The 14773-nt window shown below is 42.0% G+C and overlaps 1 protein-coding gene across 1 annotated transcript in view; it reads left to right on the top strand.

Moving 5' to 3' along the window:
• The window catches only part of ATP8A1 (ATPase phospholipid transporting 8A1), a 227265-nt gene that overhangs the window by 106914 nt on the left and 105578 nt on the right, over window positions 1-14773 (top strand). Inside the window, exons 19-20 of the mRNA XM_045018807.1 lie at window positions 3329-3398; window positions 5311-5395. Of these exons, the coding sequence (XP_044874742.1) occupies window positions 3329-3398; window positions 5311-5395 (155 nt within the window). The remainder of the gene's footprint in view (window positions 1-3328; window positions 3399-5310; window positions 5396-14773) is intronic.

The raw sequence follows: 14773 nt of genomic DNA on the forward strand, positions 1-14773 counted from the left end.
AGAAACTGCCTCATACTTGTGGGCAACATGCCAGTTTGTGTGTATGTGATGCCACTAGCCAAACTTCACCCACATCCATTACAAGGCTGGCTAAGATCAGTGTATCATCATACAAGACATTAGACATCAAATTAACATGTGAATTGTGATCTCAGCACACAACCTGTCTGCACTGAGCTGATAGTAACACTCCAGGAATGTTTGGATGGAGGTGCACTTCTCCATACAGCCACCTGAAAAGATGTTTACCACAACCTGTTCCTGTTGTATCTGTGATCAACACCTGGGCCACCTGCAGATACAATGGACTTCGTCTTAAAAGGACTCAATTCTTCAAGTAAATGTCCTAGAAATATGAGTAGTCACATTAGCTTACATAGCGTTTCATCCTGTTCCGCAGAATTCTATAGTGCAAATTATTAAGACAACTCATCTGCAATGTACTCTATAAACAAGCAAGGAGGCACCTGTGCATCACCCCATGTCAAGAATTAATCACATTATGAACATGGTGTCAACAACATGGGATAACTCCAATTTCTCTTCATCCTCAGTCAGCAACAATCTGCCAGACTGCCTAAGGAGACAATCCATCACCAATCACAAATTGTCTGTCGTCATCAAACCAATATTTCATCATAGATTCATCAAACCAATCTCATAGATTTGTTTGCTCCAAAAGACAACATGAAATGTACGTCTGGGCCAGGACATAGGCAGTTGGGTCCAGCGGTTAGCGACCTGGTTCAGGGAGGAGTGTTGGGGCCAGGACATAGGGGGCCAGCTCTGGTAGTTTGTGACCTGTTTCAGGAGGATCGTGTTCAGGTTACCAGGAATCAGGGCAGGAGTCAGATGAACTAATTTGGATGGGGTCAGATACTATTTGGGTCACCAAGAGTCAGGCCAAGGTCAGGATACCAGGAATCAGGCAGGTCAGAGTCTGTAGGGCAGAGCAAGGGGTCTAAGTAGCAGCCAAGTAGAGCCCAGTTGTGCAGACAACTTTTTGTGCCTCTTTGGGTTTAAATAGGAAGCTCTCACAAATCAGATGTCCCAATGTTCCTCCTCCAATCAGGGCCCAGGGGAGGCCTCCCTGATGTAACTTCAGTTTTCATGATCTCTGCACTCAGGGTCTGTCTTCACTACGCAGCTAAATCGACACCACTGCTATTGATGCAGCTGCGTTGATTTAGTGGGTCTGGTGCAGCACTGTCTGGCAGCCTGGATTATGATTGGTTTAGTTCTGCTTACAGAGATTGTTGTCTGCAAGTACAAAGGTGTCTTTTGCTAAGTAAAAGGCTTTCCAAATGGAAACTTACTCCTCCAAATGGAAAATATTTTCAGATTTGTGTAGCCCAACACAACCTTGACTCGTTGAAGACCCTCATAGCAAAAATATTTAACTATATTCTGAATCTGAAACACTCTTGACTCTTTCAGTTCCATGAAAATCTACATTGCAGTGATCTCAGTATGCCACCCAGTAGTAGTGTTATACTCTGTGTTTATACCCCATAGTACCCAGATTTCTAAAGGGATTATTGCATACTTTAGGAAATCCCTTCTGATATGGGATCTTAACATTGTCCTTAGAAATTTAATGGTTCCCCCTTTCATTCCTCTTTCTGAATGCTCTTTAAACCTCCTTACTTTTAAGATGCCTTTTTAGTCACAGCCAGGAAGGTTAATGAACTCCAAGCTTTCATGGCAGACCCACTTTATGCAGCATTCCACAAAGATAAGATGGTGGTAAGACCTTGCCCCAAATTTATTCCCACTGCTCTGTCAGACTTTAATTTGAACTAATCTATTAATTTACCTGTTTTCTTTCCAAAACTCCACTCCTTTCTGAGAGATCAGAAACTCCACACTTTGGACATTTCAAGGGTTTTGTTAAACTACCTTAACGGGACAAGGCCTGTGGTTCTCAGATATACTGTTGTCTATGCGGATTCCTCCATCTTCATTTTTTTCTGAGACCTTCTTATCTAGGATTCTGGATTAGTGAGGGAACTGAGAGATGGTTGTGGCTGCTCTGGCCTTTATGCGACTGGGTGGGGGAACAGGAGAACATGCATAGTGCAGGCATGGGCCAGTGGAAAGTACTGTTCAAAAGATTCTGATCTTGTGTGTGCAGGGTGTATGTGCACTTAAAGTGGGATCCCACAGACAACAACATTTTGAAGAGCCACAGGTGCTACAAGGATAACTACTCATCTTTTTTTCAAGACAGTCTCTGCACATTTCCACCTTTGGATGTATCCCTTGATGCCTCTGAGGTTCAAGAACCTTCTATAAAGCAGTGCCCTTTGGTGATGTGTAAGTGTTCTCTCCTGGCCCAAAATATTTAAAACTTGGGTTATAAAAGGTCTGGGCATCCCAACCACCTCACTTCCTTCTTTTCTAGAACTGACTGTGGGTATTGGAACCTCTGTGCATTGCTGGAATGAATTTTGGGGGTTTAAGCCAAAACTCCCTTAAGTTATAATGTAATGTATAAGCTAGATAGTTGCACATTTAGGCCCAGATCCTCAGGTTCTGCCAAGGTGTATCCAGTGCAGGACCCGAAAGAGGGGAAGGACGGCACAAAGGTGACTTAAGGCAACTTTTATGCCTCCTCCAGCCCACCCTAGTTCTGAAGGCAACTGAATGCTGGTTCAGCACTCAGCATAAGTTAGAACATCCTCGGGGTTATTTTAATTTATGGCTGCTTGTAAAGGTTCCCTAGGGGTCATTGTGCTGTCTGGAGATGGACAGAACACAATTCACTCTAGGCAAGCTCCATTCTTTCCCCAGAACATCTCCAGCATATCCCGTGTCCCATTCAGCAGTACTTGATGCTAATGGGGTCTTGGTGTCTTGCACCTATGACACACCTCATGCCCATAGAAGAAGAAAGAAGGAGCTGAGGTGGTCCAGGATGCATGGCCTTTTTTGCAAACTTGCTCCAAATATTTTGTACTCTGTGAGGGCACTCATTAGGTGTCACTGGGTACTGCTTCACCGAAGGTTCCTGCAGCTCAGTGTGCCCTGGAATGCTTCCTACAAGTGGGGATGTGCAGAGAGAACACGCTCAAAGGACTACAGTTACTATGGTAAGTAACCATTTTTTCATCATTTCTGCCCCCAGTTTCATGAAGGAAGAGGAAAAGCCAGTGGTAGGACTAGTAGACACGATTATTTCATTACCTCTGATTTATATACATTAAGTATGATGTGTATTTATAAATATATATGCATATAAATGCACATGTTCAAGTTTTCTATTTTTTTTATTGATGGATGAAAAAGGTTGGTGATGTTGATGGACTGCAATTTAACTCTCTTCCAGCACTAGGAAAAGAATGTCTGTGATTGTTCGCACACCAACAGGGAAATTAAGACTCTACTGTAAAGGAGCTGTAAGGTTTATTTTATTTAAATTACCATACAGTAATTTTAATCTGTTAATTTGTAAATGAATATGCTATAGACATACAGAAAAATAAATAATTGAAATAATTACAGTCTGAAGTTATTGCACAATCAGCTGAAGTCAGATCATCTAAAATTAAAAAAACTCTAGGTTTCAGTCATGACTTTTTTCAATTTAATTAGCTATATTATATATTAAAATGTTATGTGCCAGGATTAAGCTCTTAATTGTGAGTTGTACTACATGCCTGTCTGGGAAAATAAGAATCCTCCCCACTGTACATCTCTACTTGGGATACCCAGACCACTGCTCACCCATTTATTCCTTCTCTGGAGCAGATGGGAAGGGAATTGCTGGGGAGCCTTACCTCTACCCCCTGTTCACTAGCCTGAGTAGGAGAGAGGAAATGGTCAGGGGGAGAGAGGAAATAGTAACTTACTGATAGTATTAGGTCAACAGTAAATTATTGTTCCCTTGGAGTAAGGTATGTCTGAGTCACAATGCATCCTAGAATGGTGCAGTTTGCACACCATGTGCCTAAAGTGATTCATCAAAGGAATTACTGATATATAATCTGAAATCAGTTTTAATCAGGAAAGAGATCTTGGAGTCATCATGGATAGTTCTCTGAAGACATCTATGTAGTGTGCAGTGGCAATCATAAAAGCAAACAGGATGTTAGGAATCATTTAAAAAGGGATAGAGAATAAGACGGAGAATATTTTATTGCCCTTATATAAATTCATGGTATGCCCGCATCTTGAATACTGCGTACAGATATGGTCTCCTCATCTCAAAAAAAGATATACTGGCATTAGAAAAGGTTCATAGAAGGGGTTTGGAACAGGTCCCATATGAGGAGAGATTAAAGAGGCTAGGACTTTTCAGTTTGGAAAAGAGGAGACTAAGGGGGGATATGATAGAGGTATATAAAATCATGAGTGATCTGGAGAAAGTGAATAAGGAAAAGTTATTTACTTGTTCCCATAATATAAAAACTAGGGACCACCAAATTAAATTAATGGGCAGCAGGTTTCAGACAAATAAAAGGAAGTTCTTCATACAGCACAGTCAACCTGTGGAACTCCTTACCTGAGGAGGTTGTGAAGGCTAGGACTATAACAGGGTTTAAAAGAGAACTAGATAAATTCGTGGAGGTTAAGTCTATTAATGGCTACTAGCCAGGATGGGTAGGGAATGGTGTCCCTAGCCTCTGTTTGTCAGAGGGTGGAGATGGACGGCAGGAGAGAGATCACTTGATCATTGCCTGTTAGATTCACTCCCTCTGGGGCACCTGGCATTGTCCACTGTCGGCAGACAGGATGCTGGGCTGGATGGACTTTCGGTCTGACCCAGTATGGCCATTTTTATGTTCTTAAAACCAGTTCTTCAATGTTTATAAAAATTGAATACAGGATTGTTGATATTCCACATTCCTTATCCTTCCAAATGAAAATTAATGAAATAATGTCATTGTGTAACTCTATGCACAGCTTTTTTGTTGGCCAAGTAGAAGTGAGAATGAAAGCTACTAAGCATCAGTTTTACTCTGTACTTAAATTGGGGTTGGGGGGGAGAGCAAAGGAACACGAAGGGTGGAATAAGGGGAGAAAAGTATGTATGAAAGGTGAGGAGAAATAAAAATACAGAAAACCCCCAAATAATTCCAGATTAGGAGGAGGTGTAGAGATCTACAGAACCCGAGGGCTCAGAAAGTCCTCCTCTTTTCTCTCCTTCAGACCAGAAATATACTTCTATTTGTGTTGCTTGGCCCTGAAATACTTTGATATAGTGTTACATATTTTTCTGCCTGTTTTCCAGAATTTCTGTTGTTGTGGTCACATCAGTGAAACCTGCTTGCTTTGCTTTATTGTACCTTCGTTCTGTTTGCATTGTAGGACACAGTTATTTATGACCGTCTGGCCGAGAGTTCCAAATACAAAGAAATTACTTTAAAACATTTAGAGCAGTTTGCTACAGAAGGTGAGTAATAGTGCTTGATATAAAACAATATGAAATAAAACCTCTCAATTCTCATAGGTACTATAAATTTCAGCGTTTATTATATTGTAAGAATTTATTATATGTATGTTTATTAAATGCCTGTACCTTCTGAAAAAGATGGTCCTTTTCCTGACGAGTATATGTTCACAAATATAGACAGATAAAACAGTTAGACTCGGCCTAAGTAGAGGCTTTTAAAATTCAGTTGTGCTGTTCAAATGTATTATGGAGACACAGTAGTGATTCCATGAAATTAGAATGCAAACTCTTTTGCAGCCTTTAATTTTGATCTCTCCCAACCTCTGACTTTTTGGGAGGAGAGGAAAGAGGTTGGAGGGAGTGGAATGATAATGGTTCAGGAATCAATGTTGACACTATGATGGCCTTCCGCAGAGAGGCCATCCATCCACCCCTTGACAGTTAAGTTCGCTTTAAGGCTGCTTTACATTGCAGGAGTGAATCCATTACTGATAACTCTAGGGAGTCCTCCCATGCCCACCTCAACTGTCATGTCTCTGTGTCATGGTCTAGCAGAATCATCTCTAACCACTATTCAGTGACAATTAAAGGGATGTGGGTGCCACATTTGGGTTCACAAATAAGAATCTGTAAGTGGCTTGAAAAGGCTGTCTATAAAGACAATAGGTACCTATCCTCATCAAACAATGGACACTTTAAACAAAATTAAAAATCACTAGAAAACCCCACACTTTAGATGCAGGCAGGAAAACCACCTCTGTAATAGAAAATAGTGATATCGTGTACACCCTTGCAATAGTACTTTGCTCTTATATAGCACTTTTCATCAGTAGATCTTAAAAGCACTTTACAAATGAGGTAAGTATCATTACCCCCATTTTACAGAAGAGGAAACAGAGACACAGAAGTAAAAAAAACTTTCTGAATGTCACCCAGCAGGCCTGTGGCAGAGCCAGGAATGGAACCTAGATCTCCGGAGTTCTAAGCCACTGGGCCACAGTGCCTCCCAGATACTGCTCTGAGGTCTTTCTGTGCCTGATAGAGGAAAGAAAGTTGGTCATGGGTTATAGCATCATACAATAAAGGACCATAGTATTCTAATTCATCCATGCAATAAGAAAAGATGGATGGGTAAGGAACAAAATTAAGGTTATTACAGGAAACTCAATTGCGGATGTTCTTTCATTTTTATATAACTTTAATAAAATTTGTTTCTAAGTTCTTTAACAAAATGCGTAAGTCATTTTAGATTTATTTTACTAAATGTTCATGCAACAAATAAGAACCAAATTAAATTATCTATATTTATAATTATCCATGAGATTTTAATGGTCCTGCCCCCCTGGGTGCTGTAACACTGAAAGTGAAGCATAAACAATCTATTGTTAGCTCCTTTTGCAGAACAGATTGCAGGATTTTCTGGTTGTATGGTAGATAATATAAATTAACCTCTTGTTCCTGAGGAAGTCCAGCGCCCCTTTTCCCTGCTTTGGTCCCAGATCAAGGAAATGGCTCCAGGCTGCTCTTGCCCTATTCCACAACTTCACCTTTAGGCCAAGGGGATGGGGTAGGGATGGACTTGGTTAGTATAGTTGCTGGCCTGAAGGGGGGCACTGTCACTCCAACTAGGTTTCTGCTGATATTAACCACTCAAGGTGGGCTCTCCACATAGGATGCTCTTCTCCCTCCTCTCTCTGGGCAGTTCCTCCCAGTGAGGGGGAAAAGTAGTTCTGTATATCTTGGGTACTTGTATGACCCCCATTGCCACAGTAAGTGAGTGGCTCGCAATCTTGAATATCTTTAGCCTCACAATATCCTTGTGAGGCAAGGAAGTACTGTTATCCCCATTTTACAGATAGAGAAGTGAGACACAGAGAGGCTAAGTACTTTCCCGAGGGTTATACAGGAAGTCTGCAGCAGAAAAAGGACTTGAACCCCAGTCTTGCAAGTCCTCTCTCATAGAATCATAGAATATTAGGGTTGGGAGAGACCTCAGGAGGTCATCTAGTCCAATCCCCTGCTCTCAAAGCAGGACCAGCACCAATTAAATCATCCCAGCCAAGGCGTTGTCAAGCTGGGCCTTAAAAACCTCTAAGGATAGAGATTCCACCACCTCCCTAGGTAACCCATTCCTGTGCTTCATCACCCTCCTAATGAAATTAGTGTTTCCTAATATCCAACCTAGACCTTCCCCACTGCAACTTGAGACCATTGCTTCTTGTTATGTCATCTGCCACCACTGAGAAGAGCCTAGCTACATCCTCTTTGGAACCCCCCTTCAGGCTGCTATCAAATCCTCCATCACTCTTCTCTTCTGCAGACTAAAAAACCCCAGTTCCCTCAGCCTCTCTTCGTAAGTCATGTGTCCCAGCCCCCTAATCATTTTCATTGCCCTTCGCTGGACTTTCCAATTTGTCCACATCTCTTCTGTAGTGGGGGGACCAAAACTGGACGCAGTACTCCAGGTGTGGCCTCACCAGTGTCGAATAGAGGGGAATAATCACTTCCCTTGATCTGCTGGCAATGCTTCTACTAATGCAGCCCAATATGCCGTGGGCCTTCTTGGCAACGAGGGCACACTGCTGACTCATATCCAGCTTCTCGTCCACTGTAACCCCCAGGTCCTTTTCTGCAGAAGTGCTGCTTGGCCAGTCGGTCCCCAGCCTGTACTGGTGCATGGGATTCTTTCTTCCTAAGCGCAGGACCTGCACTTGTCCTTGTTGAACCTCATCAGATTTCTTTTGGCCCAATCCTCCAATTTGTCTAGGTAACACTGGACCCTATCCCTACCTTCCAGCATATCTACCTCTCCCCGCAGCTGAGTGTCATCTGCAAACTTGCTGAGGGTGCAATTAATCCCATCATCCAGATCATTAATAAAGATGTTGAACAAAACCGGCCCCAGGACCGACCCCTGGGGCACTCCACTTGATACCAGTTGCCAACTAGACATCGAGCCGTTGATCATTATCCATTAAGCCTGACAATCTAGCCAGCGTTCTATCCACCTTATAGTCCATTCATCCAATCCATACTTTTTTAACTTGCTTGTAAGAATACTGTGGGAGAACCATATCAAAAGCTTTGCTAAAGTCAAGATATATCACATCCACTGCTTTCCCCATATCCACAGAGCCAGTTCTCTCCTCATAGAAGGCAATCAGGTTGGTCAGACATGACTTACCTTTGGTGAATCCATGTTGACTGTTCCTGATCACCTTCCTCTCCTCCAAGTGCTTCAAAATGAATTCCTTGAGTACCTGCTCCATGATTTTGCCAGGGACTGAAGTGAGTCTGACTGGTCTGTAGTTCCCTGGATTCTCTTTCTTCCCTTTTTTAAATATGGGCACTATATTTGCCTTTTTCCAATCATCCGGGACCTCCCCCGATCACCACGAATTTTCAAAGATATTGGCCAATGGCTCTGCAATCACGTTAGCCAACTCCCTCAGCACCTTTGGATACATTAGATCTGGACCCATGGACTTGTGCATGTCCAACTTTTCTAAATAGTCCTTAACCTGTTCTTTCATCACTGAGGGCTGCTCACCTCCTCCCCATACTGTGTTGCCCAGTGCAGCAGTTTGGGAGCTGACCTTATCTGTGAAGACCGAGGCAAAAAAAGCATTGAGTAGTTCAGCTTTTTCCACATCATCTGTCACTATGTTGTCTACCTCATTCAATAAGGGTCCCACACTTTACCTGACCACCTTCTTGTTGCTAACATACCCGTCAAAACCCTTCTTGTTACCCTTCACATACCTTGCTAGCTGCAACTCCAGTTGGCCTTCCTGATTACACCCCTGGATGCTCTAGCAATGTTTTTATACTCCTCCCTAGTCATGTGTCCAAATTTCCACTTCTTGTAAGCTTCGTTTTTGAGTTTAAGCTCACCGAAGATTTCACTGTTAAGCCAAGCTGGTCGCCTGCCATATTTGCTACTCTTTCTGCACTTCGGGATGGTTTGTTCCTGCACCATCACTAAGGCTTCTTCAAAATACAGCCAGCTCTCCTGGACTCCTTGCCCTCCCCCCCTCATATTAGCTTCCCAGGGGATCCTGCCTAAGGGAGTCAAAGTCTGCTTTTCTGAAGTCTCTTGCTCTTTCTTTCCAGTCCACTTTCTCACTTTTACCCTTTCTTTCCCTCCCTTTCTCTGTGTGGAGTGCATGAGTGCAAGTTTTTAAAATCTGTGAGCACACTTAATCCTATTGAGCTGATAGGTTTTAAGATTGCCCTGAAATACTCATGCATTCCACATAGAAAAAAACACCTAGGGTAACACTGGTCCTTGCTCCCTGAAAGTTTCCCAGTCTTCCTCTCCATGACTCCTGAACCTTATAACACCTTATAACATGCACATTTTGTCAAAATCATCCTGGTCAACATCCACTCTTTCAAAGACAAATCTCTACTGTCCAGGAACTTACCAGTTTTACTTATCTGCCTACCCCATTCATAGAGTAATTATCATAGTACATCTAAGCTCTGTGCAATAAACCATAGCACAGAACCTTATAAATAGAATTAAAGAACCAATAGAAACAAATACATGCAAGAAGCCCTTGATTTTTTTGTTTTGATTGTGTGTTCCCTGATGTCCAAGGGAATCCATTAGACCTTCCCTTGGAGGCAAGGACATTCTTAATCCTAAATTGAGGCACTTATCTTTAGTAAATAGGGAGTTATGACCTGGCCAAATCTTTTGAGACCTCTTACACCAGGAAGGCCTATTTCTATTCTATTATTTTAGAGATTTCTACTCCTCTCTTTCCCCTGTTTATATCATCAAGCAATTGATCCCTTTGGTTGCTGTGGTGGTTTCCTTTCACGATCATTGTATGATGGCCTAAGTGAGAGGGAAGGGGGGAAAAAAAAAAGCTAGCCTCAGGTCTATTCCATGTGTGTGTTCTTCACATTATGATTTGCATCAGGAGTGTTTGGGTAGCTCTAAATAATCGTATATAATGCCCACAGTATCATACTCAGAGTATCATACTAGGAAGGAAACCTAAAATAGAAATAGGCTATGGAAATAAACAAAAACTTGTCAGATAGCTGATAGTGCAGCAGCCTAATGCTCCTGATGAGTAAATCTTTGACTACATGGATCTCAGTGTCTGGGCTGCTTAGAAACTTAAAAAAAAATGTACTGGTCAGGACAGCTGAAATGTAACACGATGTGAAGGTCTGCCTTCCACATCTAGGATACTGGTTTGAATCAAGGCTATCTAGGTAGTGGCTGAAAAGTGTTTATTCTCTGATAATCCATATGAAATTAATCCAGGCTCTCAATGCAGTTCTTAGTGGATAATTGTCCTCCTCCAGATCACCAGCACAATTGGCAATCTCAGCAGAGAGGTTGGGGATTGAGCTGACATGAAAACTAAACTTTTGTGCCTCGTCTAGACATAGGCCGGGTCTACACTGGGCGGGGGGGGGGTGTCGATGTAAGATATGCAACTTCAGCTACGGGAATAGCGTAGCTGAAGTCGACATATGTTATTTTGACTTACCTCCTATCCTCACGGTGTGGGATCAACAGCCGCGGCTCCCCCGTCGACTCCGCTTCTGCTGCTTGCCCTGGTGGAGTTCCGGAGTTGACGGGAGCGCATTCGGGGATTGATCGCTACCCACCGATCCGGCGGGTAGTCTGGACGTACCCATAGTGTGCTTCCGTGTCCTTGTAGGGAAGTGTGCTCTTGCACCTCTCATGTCTTTTTCTCCAGGCCAGTCAATCTGTGACCTCACAAGCACGGAATTCACTTGTTTAAAAAAAAGTGTTCTCCACTCTGTAATGCATTAAAGAAGAATTCAGTATTTATTATTGCACCAAATTTAAATACTGCCAATAACATTACACCTTTTCTTTCATGTTTCCATTCATGTGGCAATACAGTATGTCCTTGGCATTTGCTACACATATTTGCTGCGTTGTTCAAAGTGAAGTGGTTAGCATTGCTGGCATTTACATTTAGACATTTAAAAAAATTCCGTGTTAATACCGGTACCCATTTAGGTGAATGGAAGAACTGTATAATTCTCTGTGGTCTTATTCCAATCGGTCAAGAAGGAAACTCAATAAGAGTCTCAATTTTTCATTAAGATTCTTTGCAATCAATATGCCAGTAAATTTATTTTTAAAAATTAAAGTTTAGATTCTGGAGAACAGCAGATTCCTAGGAAAATCCTAGCTCTGTAGATATTCCACACACACTCATTGCTGTTTTTCCACTTCATCATCTGATTGGTGGATTGCGAAAAGATTTTTAGAAAGATTTTAATATCCAAGTTATTCAATCCTTCCCACCTTTCTCTCTCCCATTCATCTTTCTGGACCGATCTCATGGGACTCTTCTTATGAGAAAAATTCAGTTCATTTCTCAGTGTAATCTTTCTGCCAAGTTGTACTGACAGTAAAAAAGCCCAGGTTCAATATCTAATGTTTCCTCTTAATATTACAAAACAGAACTGGCTCGAGCCTCCACCCAATAATCTGGAAAAACTAAACACCACCCCTGTCACCTCTAAGAGGCAATACTTTCCCACTCACAGACAAGGTCTGTGTATAACAAAAGAAAACTTTTATTAAAAGGAAGAGGGAACTCAGCATTAATTTGGGAAAACACCACAACAACAATTCAAAAGTGTGCAAACCACAAGTAAATACCCACCCCACAGTGCAATGGGTAGTGTCCTTTGCCTCAGTTTCCCACCTGTGGTATGGAAGTCTGACAGACTAATGTCCCTTTAACACATCACTCCCCTTCATCTCTTCTGCATGCCATTCATAGATGGTTGTCCAAAGTTAGCTAAGTCCCAGAATTCAGGGGTGTGTTCACATGGTTTCACTTCCTACCCCAGAAAGGGGGGAGGAGTCATCGAGGAGTGCTGCTGCTCAGGGCTGCTGCAGCTGTTATCGCTGCTTGCTGCCACCTTTGCCTCTACTCACTGCTGCTGCTTGCTGCTCCTGGAATGTCATGTTTTAAGGTTCCAGCACTTAGCCCAGTTCTTAGTGATTTCAGCTTTTAGTGATTTCAGAGGGTAGCAGGGAACCTCACTGCTATTGCAACCTCTCCATCGTCTTTCCCACATCAATTCTAAGGCTCAGCCTGTAGACCTGCTCATCTGTGATTTCAACTATAGCAATGACTGAGCAGAAAAAAGGACTGTCTGATCAACTCTGCCTGTAAACACTGGAGAGGCCAAATGGTATCTAGGACTCCTTAAACAGAATCCACACTACCAGATAGGAACACCTCTCCCCATCCCCTCTGCCTTTCACTTGGCTTTTCCAACACTGACCCCTGCTTAGCGAGCAAGGTTAAAGTTCTCAATTGGGGCATGCTAATTACAGTTCTGCTGCCCTTTACTCATACAGTAAGGAAAACAACATTTCATTTCCCCTACATTCAATACTAAACTAAATTTTAACTCAAAACATCAAAAATTGATCACTTTGGCAAAACTGGTCTGTGATCTCCACAGAGTAGGTCATCATCATCATGTTCCCATTACGCCTCTGGCATTTAGGGCAGCGACGAAACTCCTCCACTCCTGTCTGTTTCTGGCAAGTCTTTCAATGGTTCCCCAGCTGTGCCCCAGGTTTTTCAGCTCAGCTTCCACAGCTTTTCGCCATGTTGCTTTCTGGCAGCCTCATTTTCGCTTGCCTACAGGTATCCATCTTATTGCTACTCTGGTGATGGAATCAGTTTCCATCCGAAGCACATGGCCAATCCATCTACAGTGTCTCCTGGCAATGATGGTGCTCATATCCTCTTGGCTGCACTGTGTCAATAGATCTTGGTTTTAGATTGTTCTGGGCCAGAAGATACGGAGGATTTTTCTGAGGCAGGTTTTATGGAATGTGTCTATGAAAATACAATCTGCTTCTGAGATCTTTTTCCCCAGTTCATCACTAGATGTCAGGGGAGAGCTCATTCAAACCCTTCTTACATCAGTCTAGGATGACCACGCATAGTTTCATAGAGCTATAAGGCCTAAAGGGGCCACCAGACCATGTAGTATGACCTCTGTATAGCACATGCCATTATATTTCTCCCAAGTACCCCTATGTTAAGCCTAAAGACTTCAGTTAGACCAGCAGCTTATCCAAAACTCTTTGGTTTTGTAGTTTAGGACTGAGTTGTACATTAGCTGTGATCCTGCAAGCTCTTAAGTTTCATAGGATTTATCGAAGATCTGGAAGATGAGAGCTCTACATCTTGGAGGACATATTGAATCTTTGGGAGCTTTGGATATAAATGTCAGTTCACGTTTAAAACTTGCATGTACTATTTGGGGGTTGGCAAAAAGAGGGCTAGGGGACATTAGAGGAGTAATATGATCCTTTTTGCTGTTAGGAAAGGCCAGAAGAAACATAACTATTTTTTAAAATTTAAATGTATGCATTTTAACTTTTTAAAGCTCCTATGTTTTGGGTAGATCGGTATCTGCTCCTTTAGTTCCCTTTAGCTCCTTACTGATGAGTGTGGAGAAAAAGACCTTGTTACTGCTGATATTGAATAAGAAAACAAGTCAAGATGGGGACAAGAATCTGTCACGCTTCCCCAGAGACCCATCACTCTGCGGTACAAGAAATCCAGGCCAGAAAGGCTGTAGAAGATGATGATTGTTGGAATTATTTGAAATTATTAATATGGGAACCACCAAACACTAATTTAACCATAAATTCTTCATTAATTCCAAAAGCTTATACAACTGCTCTACACACGCCAAAAAAGCTGAAATAATAAGCAATTTGCTACATCCAAACAGTAACAAAATATTTATAAACATTTGACCAAGATACTTACAAATGGGCTAAATCCAGGAATGCTTAGACCTATATTGGTCAGCATTATTAATGAGCCCTTTAAGAGTTTACCTTTTATACCCTTTAACAAACAAGTGATGTCACGAACAGTTACTGACTTCAGCTAAAAAAAAACAATTTGAGACAGTTCACCCTTATTTCCAGTCTTAATCCAGATAAGATATACAACCTCCTTTCTTCCCAAGGCCTTTCTTCCTTATTTCTTCCCCTCCTTCCTGCTGACCAACAGCTTTTTCATTGCACCCGTGTTCACATAGGAAATAACACTGCTGTGTGAGGTGGGAAGGTCCATGTTGGCTCCTTTTGAGATTTTTTTTTTGTATTACTGAAAACCACCTCTGTCAAAGGCCTTCTTTTTAGAAACGTCCCCTTATTTCATTACTTATTCTTTGAAGCAGACAGCCTCCCTACTTCATTCCTTTTCATTATTTTCAAGGCCTTCCTTCTACTTGCCAGTCAGGGCCTTTCTTTACAACACATATATATTTCCTTAACCAAATTGACGCTAACTTTAATTCTGTACTTATCCTACAATTATGATGGTA

The sequence above is a fragment of the Mauremys mutica genome, chromosome 5 (genome assembly GCF_020497125.1).
Source record: "Mauremys mutica isolate MM-2020 ecotype Southern chromosome 5, ASM2049712v1, whole genome shotgun sequence".
Lineage (NCBI taxonomy): Eukaryota > Metazoa > Chordata > Testudines > Geoemydidae > Mauremys > Mauremys mutica.